At 52.1% G+C, this 12,467-nt stretch overlaps 6 protein-coding genes across 6 annotated transcripts; 4 read left to right on the top strand and 2 right to left on the bottom strand.

Annotated features, from left to right (window-relative positions):
• Window positions 1–192: 192 nt before the first annotated feature.
• Window positions 193–1,542, top strand: AUEXF2481DRAFT_38403 (uncharacterized protein). The gene has a single exon (XM_013489964.1). The coding sequence runs from the start codon at window positions 366–368 to the stop codon at window positions 1,161–1,163; it is 798 nt and encodes a 265-aa protein (XP_013345418.1). The 5' UTR covers window positions 193–365; the 3' UTR covers window positions 1,164–1,542.
• A 709-nt stretch (window positions 1,543–2,251) lies between these two features.
• Window positions 2,252–5,168, top strand: AUEXF2481DRAFT_63961 (uncharacterized protein; the record flags this gene model as incomplete). The annotated part of the gene is made up of 6 exons (XM_013490026.1): window positions 2,252–2,368; window positions 2,433–2,532; window positions 2,592–2,673; window positions 2,735–3,942; window positions 3,998–4,165; window positions 4,216–5,168. 6 exons carry the CDS (start codon window positions 2,252–2,254, stop codon window positions 5,166–5,168), a joined length of 2,628 nt encoding a protein of 875 aa, XP_013345480.1.
• A 339-nt stretch (window positions 5,169–5,507) lies between these two features.
• AUEXF2481DRAFT_87599 (uncharacterized protein) lies at window positions 5,508–6,239 on the bottom strand (the record flags this gene model as incomplete). Its single annotated transcript, XM_013490069.1, has 2 exons — window positions 6,025–6,239; window positions 5,508–5,937 (listed from the first exon to the last, which is right to left on the bottom strand). Exons 1-2 carry the CDS (start codon window positions 6,054–6,056, stop codon window positions 5,508–5,510), a joined length of 462 nt encoding a protein of 153 aa, XP_013345523.1. The 5' UTR covers window positions 6,057–6,239.
• A 120-nt stretch (window positions 6,240–6,359) lies between these two features.
• Window positions 6,360–8,778, bottom strand: AUEXF2481DRAFT_38399 (uncharacterized protein). Its single transcript, XM_013489963.1, has 4 exons — window positions 8,470–8,778; window positions 8,266–8,381; window positions 7,995–8,195; window positions 6,360–7,943 (listed from the first exon to the last, which is right to left on the bottom strand). Exons 1-4 carry the CDS (start codon window positions 8,528–8,530, stop codon window positions 6,441–6,443), a joined length of 1,881 nt encoding a protein of 626 aa, XP_013345417.1. The 5' UTR covers window positions 8,531–8,778; the 3' UTR covers window positions 6,360–6,440.
• Window positions 8,779–9,116: 338 nt separating this feature from the next.
• AUEXF2481DRAFT_28117 (uncharacterized protein) lies at window positions 9,117–10,792 on the top strand (the record flags this gene model as incomplete). Its single annotated transcript, XM_013489886.1, has 4 exons — window positions 9,117–9,363; window positions 9,395–9,456; window positions 9,510–10,524; window positions 10,575–10,792. The coding sequence occupies 4 exons, from the start codon at window positions 9,117–9,119 to the stop codon at window positions 10,790–10,792; spliced, it is 1,542 nt and encodes a 513-aa protein (XP_013345340.1).
• Window positions 10,793–11,333: 541 nt separating this feature from the next.
• Window positions 11,334–12,383, top strand: AUEXF2481DRAFT_28116 (uncharacterized protein; the record flags this gene model as incomplete). The annotated part of the gene is made up of 2 exons (XM_013489885.1): window positions 11,334–11,370; window positions 11,422–12,383. The coding sequence occupies 2 exons, from the start codon at window positions 11,334–11,336 to the stop codon at window positions 12,381–12,383; spliced, it is 999 nt and encodes a 332-aa protein (XP_013345339.1).
• Between the last annotated feature and the right edge of the window lie 84 nt (window positions 12,384–12,467).

Genomic DNA, 12,467 nt, shown 5'->3' with positions numbered 1-12,467 from the left:
GTGGCAGACTGAAGCAGTAGTCTCGGCGTGATGAGGATGGCTGAAAAACTGTAATCCTTATCGCCAGGTTCGGTAGGAGACGAGATGGAACCGCGCCTTTTGCTGTCAACTCCCGGACGTGCCGTTGAGTTGTCCGCTTTGGGAGGCACGAAAGGAACCGTGCACAGACAGTAGCTTGATCCAGGAACAGACGCACGATCAGAGTTTGACAGATACTGTGGCGCCTGTGAAACTGGCGCGTACTAGATTTGAAAAGAAAGCTGGCCGTCGTAAAATCGTATCCACGTGGGCAGCAGCAGCTGAAGCTGGAGCTGAAGAAGCTGAGGAGGGGTGGAAGAGCAATTGCAAAGCCTCGAACAGGGACCATGGCGTTCGTCGTGCCTCTCAACAAGCACGACCGAAAGTGTTTTATGAGGCTGGCTATCAATAGTTCGTACCTTCAGAACACACTCGGTAACTTGCATCGATTTCGTCATTATGCAGATGCCCAATTGCTGACATTATTGTTCCTGTCCTTGCAGAGGCACTTGGCGAGCACCCAGACGGTTAGTCGAGATTATCCACGGCAACGCCGAAACGACAAGTTGCCGATGCCAGCGGCTGGCAACGTACCACACCACCGGTCTGCAATGAGTGCTGCCAAATCCAAATCAAACAAGGCAAAAGTCAGTGGTGCCGAGCAGAGGGCTGATAGCCTCCCAAGAGTCAGGCTTTGTTCAAAGACGCTGCCTTTGGCTCTTTCGACGAATCGATATTCGTGGGGTCACGGCTGTCGCGTACTTGAAGTGTGGTATAGCCACGGCAGGCGTTACGAAGTGGGCGCTGGCCTGGCCCTACACAACGGCTCTCAAATGCAACGTGTTGATCTAGGTCGAGACCATGGGGATGAGACACCAACGTGGAAGGACAGCACCGTAGACGTGGAGAAGGCTCGACGTTGTTATTTCGTTGTGGAGGCCGCGTACAGGCATCACACATGGCTGCTCATCGTGAAGCGAGACCGCAGCCACGCGCACATGGTGAGACATGGATGGATTCGGTTCATGGGAGTGGCGACTACGCCGACAGAGCTTGCGGGGTATGTGCAAAAGCAAAGACAACCATGTAAACACGAGCGATACTCGAGGACATATGACGATGGACATTGTCTGAGTACAGTTTGAATGTCTCAGCGGCAGAAGGTTGAAGGAGGACGGTCAATCTGCTAGTCTGTGCAGATGGTATGTAACTCCAATGACTCGAAACAAACTCTGCATCTGCAGGACGGAGCGGCATGCCTACGATCGGGGATCGTGAATCTTCTGCAGGCCCGTGGGGATAGCCAAACTCCAAGTGAGGATCAGTCTGGAGATAGCGGGCGATTCTGACTCCTCATGTGCTACTCCGAGTACTCGCATGTGCATTTGCGCGGAGGCGCAACAAAGCAAGGCCAAGTAAGAGTCACTCTCTCCACAGCTTTCTAGGCGAGTGTTTCTCTTCGGTCTAGGCTGTCACTGTGCCATACTACAGCCAATGCGCATGATAGAGACAAAGTCAGCACACGGAAACTCCAGAGGTCTTTGCAGCATCTGAGCGCAGGAGACCGGAGAGCGATGCACAATATCACGTGAGAGGACGGAAATAGAAACGAGAAGCTAGCGTAGTGACCTTGCGATGACGTGCTGAAATCGTGATAGGGTTCCAGGGATGGGCGATGAGAGAAGACGGCAGCGTATCGGTAAGGGTACTACAGAGATCGGGGGGTTCGACATTGGGCCACAGTTGGTATAGAGCAAAGAGAGATAAAAGACAGCAATGCAAGAGCTGGGATTGAGCGGTAAAAGGGCAAGGCGAAGATAGTGTCAATTGCGCAAGCAGAGGCGTCCGTGCGGAACTCTGGAACTCTGGAACTGGCTCGACAAGCATCTCGGAGACGCTGCTGCTAGACACGACAGTCAACTGAGCGCGACACCCGCATCTCAACGACAGCTAGTCGCAACTCTCCGATTGACCCAGCACATCGGCGCGTTCGACTGCCTTTCCGGAACACCTCGCGCCCGTCGTCGCCGCCAGTCGCCGCACATCGCCATCATCCATATCACCCGCCATATTATTGTTGCACGCGACGACGCAATCCCACACAACCTATTACGCGTCGCGTCTTCTGCGGACACGACACGACAGAAGAGGCAGACGGGCTTGAAACATCACGAGGCACACATCCTGCAAGGCCCTTGGGCTGTGGAGTCAGGCAGTGCGCAACATCTAATTGATGATGGCACTTGCCGCTCCCGCGCTCAACGATCGCAAGCGCGTCAAGGTCTATGAGCTCAAGAACAATGACTGGTATGACCGCGGCACTGGTTTCTGCGCCGGTCAGGTCTTGGACGTAAGTTGCGCCGCCAAACAAGTACGAGCTCTGTCCCGGCAATGCGCTGACACATGTACTGCAGAATGACGAGGCGCGCATCTTTGTGCAGTCCGAAGACGATGCGCAACGCATGCTGCTCGAAACTCGAATCTCGCGCGATGATGGCTATCAGAGACAACAGGGTACGCTCACTCGTCCGAACAAAGCAGTCAAGTCACAAGCTGATGCAAGCAATGCGCAGACACACTGATAGTATGGACCGAACCGAGTGGCATCGACATGGCACTAAGTTTTCAAGAAGCGGATGGATGCGCTCAAATCTGGTGAGTTGCTCTTCCATATCGAAGCCGCCACGTACAATCGCTGACATGGTTGCTGCGTTAGGGAGTTCATTACCGATATCCAGCAACGCATGCTCGCTCTGCATCCCAATGAATACGACGGTCTGTCTGACGAGCTGGTTGATGGACAGGGTCTGCTGCTTCCTATGCCCGAACTGGCCAACCTACACCAAGTACAAGAAACAATGCGCGCAGCCAGCCAGACAACCCATGGGAGAGACGCCCTTGTCAAGTTCGTCATGGCCCCCGAGACACAGTACCTTTCGAAACTGCTACCACTGGTCGAGCTCGCTGAGCACGTCGAAGACATACAAGCTTTGCACCGCCTATGCACAATCATGAAGACCCTCATTCTGCTGAACGACACGTCCATCATAGAGCTGACAGTCTCGGATCATGCCATTTTGGGTGTCGTGGGTGCCCTCGAGTATGATCCAGACTTTCCCAGTCATAAAGCCAACCACCGCCACTATCTGGCCGACGGATCTCGCTTCAAGGAGGTTGTCGCCATCGACAATCCAGTCATCAAAAACAAGATCCACGCCACATACCGCTTACAATACCTCAAGGACGTGGTCTTGGCACGCATTCTTGACGATCCCACCTTCACCGTGCTCAACTCGCTTATCTTCTACAACCAGGTCGATATTGTTAACCACATTCAGTCCAGCAAAGATTTTATCCAGGAGCTCTTTACCATCTTCACGACCCCCGATTCAGACGACCAGCGCAAGAAAGACGCCGTACACTTCATTCAGACGTGCTGTTCAGTCGCCAAAAGCATCCAAGCACAGTCGCGTGCTCACCTCTTCCAAAACTTCATACACGGTGGTCTCCTGGAAGTAGTAACTTATGCTTTGCGCCATCACCAAGCCTCTGTTCGTGTTGCTGGCACGGATATTCTTGTCGCGCTCATCGACCATGATCCGGTCATGATGCGTTCTCATATTTTCCGTTCCATCAATCAAAAGACCAAGCCACTCACAGACACATTGATCGAACTTTTGCTGGTTGAAGTCGACCTAGGCGTCAAAGCCCAGATGGCTGACGCGATAAAAGTGCTCCTTGATCCTCATGCGAGCTCAACTTCCATGGACATGCTCGGCCGGACTAATGGAGATTTCATGGCAAAGATGAGAGGCGCGAATCCCAATTCAAGCGCTCAAATGGAGAGCTTTGTAGATAAATTTTACAATGACGGCGCGAAACGTCTCTTCCAGCCTTTGAAGGATCTCGAGCACAGCCAAAACCGTAAGTTCATCAAGCATCAAATCCACAATCGGTTGGTCAATAACTCATCTTTTAGTACACACTTTATCTGTACAGGAAGCTTCTCTTTTCGTCCACTTGGTCGAAATTTTGTGCTTCTTCATTCGTCAACATAATTTCCGAAGTAAATATTACATTCTTGCAGAAAGCTTACACTGCCGCATCGCCCAGCTGCTATCCTGCCCTCAGAAGCATCTGAAGCTAAGTACGTTTGCCACAAGCCACGCCAGGGAGGGGTATACTAACAGCTTCCAGCGGCTCTCAAATGGTTCCGAACATGTGTTGGCCTCAACGACGAACACCACAACAAAGACTTGATCACCAAGGGGGTTTTCGATCCAATACTCGATATTGTTTACCAGACAATGCCTCGTGACAACCTTCTCAACTCAGCGTCTCTCGAGCTCTTCGAGTTTATCAAGCGCGAGAATCTCAAGCAATTGATCATACCCCTAGTCGAAGGGTATCGTGAGAAGTTGCTTGGTATAACCTATGTCAACACATTTGGAGCTCTCGTGTTGAAGTACGAGCAAATACAAAGTGGATATAATCCCGACGAAACCAGTTTCTCTACCCAAGGTGGAGATACACCGAACAGAAGTCTTGCTGCTGGTGGCCAGCGGTGGCAAGGACTCAAAGACGCAGATGCGGAGGAGGAAGCCTACTTCAATGCCAATTCAGACGAAGAAACGGAAGACGAGGGCCCGTCTTCACTACCAGAGACGACAGCTGCGAAAATTGCCGAAGGCGGCCCTCCAGTTCGACCGCTCGTATCTTATCCAGAAGATGAGGACGAAGACACGATGGAACTGCTCGCAGCATCACCAGGGGCACCGGGCGAAAAGAAGGAGTCCAGCGTCGAATCCACAACGCCGGAGACATTAGGATCGCCACAGTCAATCGTACCGGAAAAGCGGCGACGTGAAGACGACGATGAAGACGATCTGGAGAAACTGGTAGGCGCAGTCCCGGCGAAGCGTCGAAGCTCAGTCAGCAGCATAGGCAGTGTGCGTAGCGATATGTCGGCCGCAAACTTGGATTCGCCTACTAGTACTCAACAGCCAAACGGTACAGGAATGCCCATGCTGAGGAGGAAAGGGAGCCTACGTAGCAAGGACGGCAGCCCGGGCCCGCAAAAAGGAATCAGCATAGGGCCTATCTCGCTTTCCTTGTCAGGGAAGACGGGCAACGAAGAAAGTGGCGGATAATGAAAGTGTTCAAAAGTATGGCTGCTTGGCATCCCGACAAAATCTTTCTATTATCAGGTTTCATACTCAGACAATCACGACATTTGACGAGGCGTTTGATCATCTTCCCGAAACATCTCGTGCTGAGCCGTGAAAACGAGACTATCTGGGCGTTGTTTGACGGGTACGAGCAAAGTCTGTAGCATATATATTCAGGTGCATATTACACTTTCGGTTACCAAGTCATCATCATAAGACAAGCTTGACTGCTCTTGCACAACAGCTTCAAGACCTCAAATACAAGTATAGTACGTGAAACACAAGTTGTTCGTTCTAAAGGGGTATCATGCTACAAGCTCTTTAGAAGGCCATGTTGTAACCGGTCAAGCCAGCATTGACAAAAAGACCAAGCTGAGCAAGCCAGAAGAAGGCACCAGCCAATCTGCCCTTGCCGTTGTCCTTGTTCTTGGCCGTGTATCCAACAGCGTACACGATTCTGCCGAGCGACCAGGCGACACCGAAAGCCGAGCTGAGAAGAGGAAAGCGTAGACCACCAATGAGGAGAGTGGTGAGGGCCATGTAGTGGTTCTCGAGGAAGTTACCGTGCGCACGCTGGGCACAGTTGAAGAGGTAGAGCTTGTGCTTGTCCTCGGCGGAGGCGGCGGACATTTGGGCAGAGTCTGCGTAGGGGGTCGGGTAGCCCAGACCGGCGGCCTTGCGGAAGGCGCCACATCTCATGCCATGCCAGGTGCCCAGGAAGCAGGTACCGACAGCAGTAAGCACGACGTAGCTACAGGACTGGTTAGTCAACAAGTTCTTGCCAGCACGCAATCACAGCCGGGAGTCGGTGATTGGCTCGTTTGGTCATTGGACTCACCCATATTCGGGTTGAATGTTAAGAGTGAGCATTTTGTATATTGTACAGTTGGTATCGACTCCTGAGAAGCTGTTCTTGTCCAAGGGAGGTCCAAGTCAAGCGTGCTAGAAGCTGTCGGTCGTCGCCGTCTCCTGGCTCACGCCGCTCGGATGCGTTCATCTCCGAGCTCGTCTTGCTTGCTAAGCAACTGCCGCACATCCACTACTTTCGCTGCACATACATTGCACGGCTTATTGTGAAATGCAAGTCTGATCAAGACGGCTGCAATCGTTGTCACGAGCATAAGCATAGTCAAGCACGGTTAAGGGTTGCACATGCATCTGCTTGAGAGCATCTGTTGCTTGTTTTGGGATGAGTGTGCATGCAAAGAAATTCGATTTCACGCTTCCAGGCACTTTTTGAAGCATACTGCTACTCTATCTTGCCCGCGAATACTTTCCCCTCCTAATTTCCTCTTGCAAGCTCTCACTTTGACTTGGTAATGGTGCCCTCCGCCTGTTCTGTCCTTGCAAATCCGGAGATGCGCCACCTGGGAAGCCCGGAAAGCCTGGGGGAGGCATCGGAGGCGCCCCAGCAAACCCAGGGAAGGGCATAGGGGGCGGTGGTAGCCCTTGCGCACCTGGGAAACCAAGCGGTGGAGGTGGTGGAGGAAATCCCTGTTGCGAGCCTGGCGGAGGCATAGGTGGGAGCTGCCCACCAAACATCTGCTTGAGTTTCTCAATATCCATATTACCAGGTAACGGTGGTGCGACGCCTTGAGGTAGGGAGAACGGCAGACTTTGACCACCAAGCATTGGCGGCCCGCCGGGGAAGGGCAATCCGTTACCACTCATACCTGGCATGGGCAATGGTTGAGCTCCACCAGTACTGGTTCCATCTGGGAACGACGACCTGGGTGCAGATATGCCCGGCAGACCAGCAAGACCAGGAAGCATGTTCTGTCGGGTGGGCATCTGCTGATCGACAAGACCATCAGCTTCGTCTTCCAACTCTTCCTCATCCTCCCTGGCTGCACGGTCTGTCGTGCGCTTCCATGTTCCTTGAGCCTCCGCTGCCGTCTGGCCAATGTGCCATCGATCATCCTTATAGGAGTTGTCCCCTGGTCTTGGCCTCGACCAGAATCTAGTTGCTCGGTCGTTAGATCCAGAAGCCAAGATATGACCAAGGGGATGCCAGTCAAGACTCCAGATTGCAAAGTCGTGTGCGTAGGATACGCGATGGGCAGGATGGATGGTTTGGGCAGGCGCATCCGAATTCTCAGGCGCGTCGTATGGGGACAGCGTGGCCGCCGAGCCAGGAGGAAGATTTTGCTCGTCCAGTAAGTAATGATGCATTGCGCCGTCGGAGCCTCCCGTCGTCAAGAAGTTGGAATGAATTGGGTGCCAAGCAAGCGTGCTGATATCCTTTTCATGGCCTCGAAGTAGGAAGACGTCTCGCATCATGCGGATATCAAAGACTCTCGCGGTAGAATCACGAGCACAAGACGCCAGCAACACGCCATTTGTCGGCTCGAAAAGCGTCTTGCTTACAGTGTTCTTGTGTCCATGAAGTGTGGTAAGACATCGCCCACTTCGAGGGTCCCACAGCTTGATTTGATGATCTTTGGAGCCAGATACAAGGAGTCCTTTGGTAGGGTGCCAGTCTACGCATTTGGCGTCCCATTGATGGCCCTCCAAGACTAGCTCCTCCATACCACCAGCGAAGTCGAAGATCTTGAGATGAGCGTCGTCTGCTGCTGTTACGAATTTCGTATCGGTGGGTGCAAAAGCCAGGTCCCGGACGGGGTCATTGTGTGCCTGTATTGACTTGACGTTGTTGAAGTTGGGTTGCCAGTATTTGACAATACCAGCTTGTTCTGCTGAGATAAGCCAGTCGTTGCTGTGTGAATAAGCCACCGCCCGAACCGCGCTGTCATGAGCCTAGGTGTATGTGTCAGCGAGATACGTCCACATCGTGACGAGAAATCCCACCTGCATGATAGTCTCGAAGTTGAACGCAGTTCCGTTCCACAAAGTAAATTCACCGCTAGTCGAGCCGGTGAGCAGACGTCTTCCCTCTGGTGTCCATTTGACCACGTTGACAGGATGGCGCATCTTGTTCAAGGATGAGTGTAAATGTCTAGCCGGTACTGTATCCACTGCATTTCCCCTGCGGGCAGGTGGTAGGAGCATCTACGAGTCGAGTCAACATACAGCTTTTCATTATACCGTCTATCTGAGCGGACGCCGAGTTCAAACTCACGTCTATCACGTAACTAGCACTGGGTCTTTCCATCTCAAATCCCATGGTTCCTTTGTATTGTGGCCGGCGCTTATGCACAAACTGGGCCATGTTCGCGCTGTAGTCAGTAGCAGGGCCTGTATTGCATGTCAGCATATGCTTCTGGTGTGAACCTGCACACCTTTGGCAAGGCTAAGTGATGCAGGACAGCCACAGAGCACTTACGTCGAGACAGTCTAGTTCTCTTGATGAAGCCATCGTGGCCGCCGCCTTCCCCTGGATCCATGGCCGTCGAATGATGACAATGACACGGGTCCTGATGCCGAGATTGTAATTCAGGACCAGCTACGTGTTGCGCAAAGGCTTGAGCTCGAGAAAGCAATGAGAACTTTTGCGCGACGAGAAAACCGCAAAGGGCTTGAGCGCGTAAATTGCGCGACGAGAGCACTGAATGGACTTCGGTTGGTATTAGACAATCAAGAATGAATAATGATGCTCACGAATAGCTTATTGCGTTGACCATAATGACTAGCGGCGCGAGTGATGCGAAGCTGTCGCGAGATCGGGAAAGACGGCGTGACAACTTGGCCAACGACAACGCCTCTCCGTGTACCTGCGTCACTAGCGGGCTTGGCCGAATCTGGTGGGGAAGCTGGCAGCGTCAACTGCATGGCAGCTCCTCCTTGACGCGTTGAACAGGCAAACTTGTTTGTGCTTCAATTCAAACCCGCCATGTTGAATTCTTTGCCGCAGAAACCCCTCTCTGTTGCTTGGCTGTCAGTAGTCTAGGCAAAAGGCGTGTCACCTGTTTTGTGTATCTTAAGTCTCCATATCTGAGCTCTCTAGTTCTCTACTCAACCAGCTCCGAAACAATGGCGTCCCTCGTTGACACAGCTATCACAACCAGTCATGAGATCCCTACAGCTCGTCCCAGAGATATGCAGGATCCAGCTGGAAAGCAGAAGAAGAAAGGCTCAGAGAAGCCGGTAACACAACCCTCCAAGAAATACAGACACACCTTTGCAGTCCACTCTGCTACCAGAGCTTCATGCCTGAGCCAGGACTCAACCGCGTCCACCAGCTTTACTGGCTTCAGGAACTTGGGCGCTTTAGTAATCAGTCAGTGCCTGGCGACGCCTTATACGTCCAGGACAGCTACTCACTGTTCCAGTTGTATCTAACCTACGATTGATGATTGAGAAGTTCAAGAAGGTAGCCCGGACTTTCAAATCTCACAAATCACCATCTTTGCTAATTGATTCCAGTATGGTGTTTTGATCTGTGTTCGTTGCCATGATTACAGTCGACAAGATGTTGTGTATGGCAGCATTCTCTACTTCCTCGTTCCTTGCCATCTGTTTGTTGCATACATCATCGAGCTTATTGCTGCTCAGCAAGCCAAAGGGGCTCTTGCTAGAGCGAAGAAAATGGGCGTAGATGCGTCAGCCAACTCCGACCAACGCAGACAGGAGCTTCGAGCCTTCCGTACAGCATGGCACCTGATCGCATTCGCCCATGGTGTCAACGCTACTTTGAACTTGGCTCTCGCAACCTACGTTGTCTACTACCATATCCATCATCCTGGTATTGGCACGTTATGCGAGCTACATGCTGTCATCGTATGGCTCAAGACGTGTTCATATGCTTTCACCAATCGGGACTTACGCCACGCTCTACTGTATCCATATGCAAGCGAGGTTCCAGAACTCTACAGCTCGTGTCCTTACCCTCAAAACATCACGCTCCATAATCTCACCTACTTCTGGTGGGCCCCTACGTTGATATACCAGCCAGTCTACCCTCGAACTGAGAGAATTCGCTGGCCCTTCGTCTTCAAGCGTTGTACCGAGGTAGTTGGGCTCAGCATAGTGATATGGATCGCCAGCGCCCAATACGCAGCCCCACTTCTGCAGAATTCGCTGGAGACTATATCTTCGCTGGATCTGCCATCCATAGCCGAGCGTCTCATGAAGCTCTCTACCATCTCTCTCTTCTGTTGGCTGGCCGGATTCTATGCTCTCTTCCAGTCGTTTTTAAATGCCCTTGCAGAGGTGACGCGCTTTGGCGACAGGGAGTTCTACGGAGATTGGTGGAACAGCAGTGGAGTCAGGGGATACTGGTCCAGCTGGAACAAGCCAGTATTCCAATTCATGAAGCGACATATATATTCGCCCATGGTTGGTCGTGGCGTGCCACCGCTTGTTGCACAGATCATGACCTTTCTCTTCTCCGGTGTGCTTCATGAACTACTGGTCGGCGTACCGACTCATAATATTCTTGGTAAGTCGGAGTGCAACGTCAATTTTGTGTGCCCTGCTAATAGTCTCCAGGGGTGGCTTTCGCTGGTATGATATTCCAATTGCCTCTGATTTTCTTGACGGACCCACTGGCCCGAATGAGAGGAGGCAATGGCAGACTTCTAGGCAATCTCATCTTCTGGGTCTCTTTCTGTCTTGTTGGCCAGCCGCTAGCTGCACTCATGTACTTCTTCGCGTGGCAGGCCAAGTATGGCAGTGTCAGCAAGCCGCAGCTGTGGAATTCTGCCTGAGTCTGTCCAATTAGTAGCTTCTTCTTCTTCCTTGGAGACGCTCGTCCGTACGCTCCTGCTCGTCTAATGACAATTGATCCATGACCTCGCACCTACTCACTTAGTCTGAGCATCTCATTGGAGTGCTGCCTAGGACACCCTCTCCCAGAGCGCAACCACTTCGGTATTCAGCGTGTTGCAGCACTTCAACTCAGCTCTCCAGCTGTCTATAAATACCTCGCCTTCCTCTCAACCACTCCTCTTCCTCTACACACCACCCCTTTTCCTCTTTGGTATTCTAGTACCTCCTCCCTTGTGTGTTATCTTCACTGTAAATCACTCAAGTAGTAAGTGCATGCCACCACTGGCTTCTCAACCAGCAGCCCTCAACCCGACATTACACCCCGCGTCACTTCAACGCAAAGTCGCGCCTGACTTTACTGACGGAGCCTGTAGCTCTCACTCCGTTGTCCGCCATCTGACTACCCTCTCATGAGACCATTCATCTACACCGACTCCAAGTTCATCTTTTACCTCAAGATCTTCCAGCCTGCTCTCCATCATGGGATCCTCAAACAAAGTCACCAATGACGCTGAGGGTATGTTGAATCTGATGACCAAAGTTCATAGCACTTATTGACCATACACAGGTAACGTCATGGACATTGCCCTTGGCTCTCTACGGGCCCGCAAGATTCCTATGCTCAAAGTGGAGAATCGTCTTCACTGGATCCTTGACGAAAACCTGCGCCCAGCAATCGTTGTTGGTTATGGCACAGATGACCCTGAGAAGATGTCCAGCATCCATCACATCATCAAGTTTCACGTTCGCAAGCGCCCCATTTTCAATGTGGTCTCTGCCATGGTTGATTATGCTGTCAAGCACACCAGAGTCGCTACGCCAAACGTAGTGATCTACGATGACAAGATCCCAGGCCACGACATCATGAGCGCCAGAAACTTTCTGAAGGACCAGTACAACAACTATGTCGTTGATGTTGCCGAAGCTTTCCGCGGCCGCGGTCTCAAGGTTCCTCTTGTGGACGAGTTTGAGGAGGTGCCAGTCGGAAAGAAGGGCAAGGGCCAGAAGATCATCACCAAGCGCAAGACCAAGATGCTTCCCAAGGCTAGAGTCGCGAAGAAGACAAGGAATTCCAAGGCTCATAAGCGCGTCCGCTTTATGATGGATGAGGAGGATGATGAAGACGGACCCATTCGTCGTTTGACACCTACCGGGACGGTCGCCGATACAGAGGAGCTGCAGACCGAGAATGCCTGCGCTGATAAGAATGGTGTCCAATCGTCACCTGAGCGTGCTGACAGTCTCATGGGCGATTCCCCATCTGATCAGTTCGTCTTCAAGCAGACAGCAGAGGGTCTCGCACTCGTATTTAGCCCTGACACCCCACTCAACTCCACCGAAGATCACTTTGGACTCGGTACACTCACCAGCATGGTCGAAGCCACTTCTGAAACCGACATGCTGAGCAAGACCGCCTGGTCGTTCAGTCCTTGCGACGGTTCTATACTTGATCAGCGTAGCGCTCGTCCAGCTCAGGAGGATCTCTTCGTGTCTAGCCAGAGTGAGCAAGAAGAGGAAATTTCGATCTGAAGGGATAGCCGGCGCTCGAGATCTGCTTGATACTGCGTTGATAATTTGCTTTCCTGCTGCGTTATGATTTCGAAGAAGTTGATG

Source organism: Aureobasidium subglaciale, assembly GCF_000721755.1.
Source record: "Aureobasidium subglaciale EXF-2481 unplaced genomic scaffold scaffold_6, whole genome shotgun sequence".
Taxonomy (NCBI): Eukaryota; Fungi; Ascomycota; class Dothideomycetes; order Dothideales; family Saccotheciaceae; genus Aureobasidium; species Aureobasidium subglaciale.
Note: the sequence above shows the minus strand (reverse complement) of the source record. Positions and strands in the feature narration are given on the sequence as shown.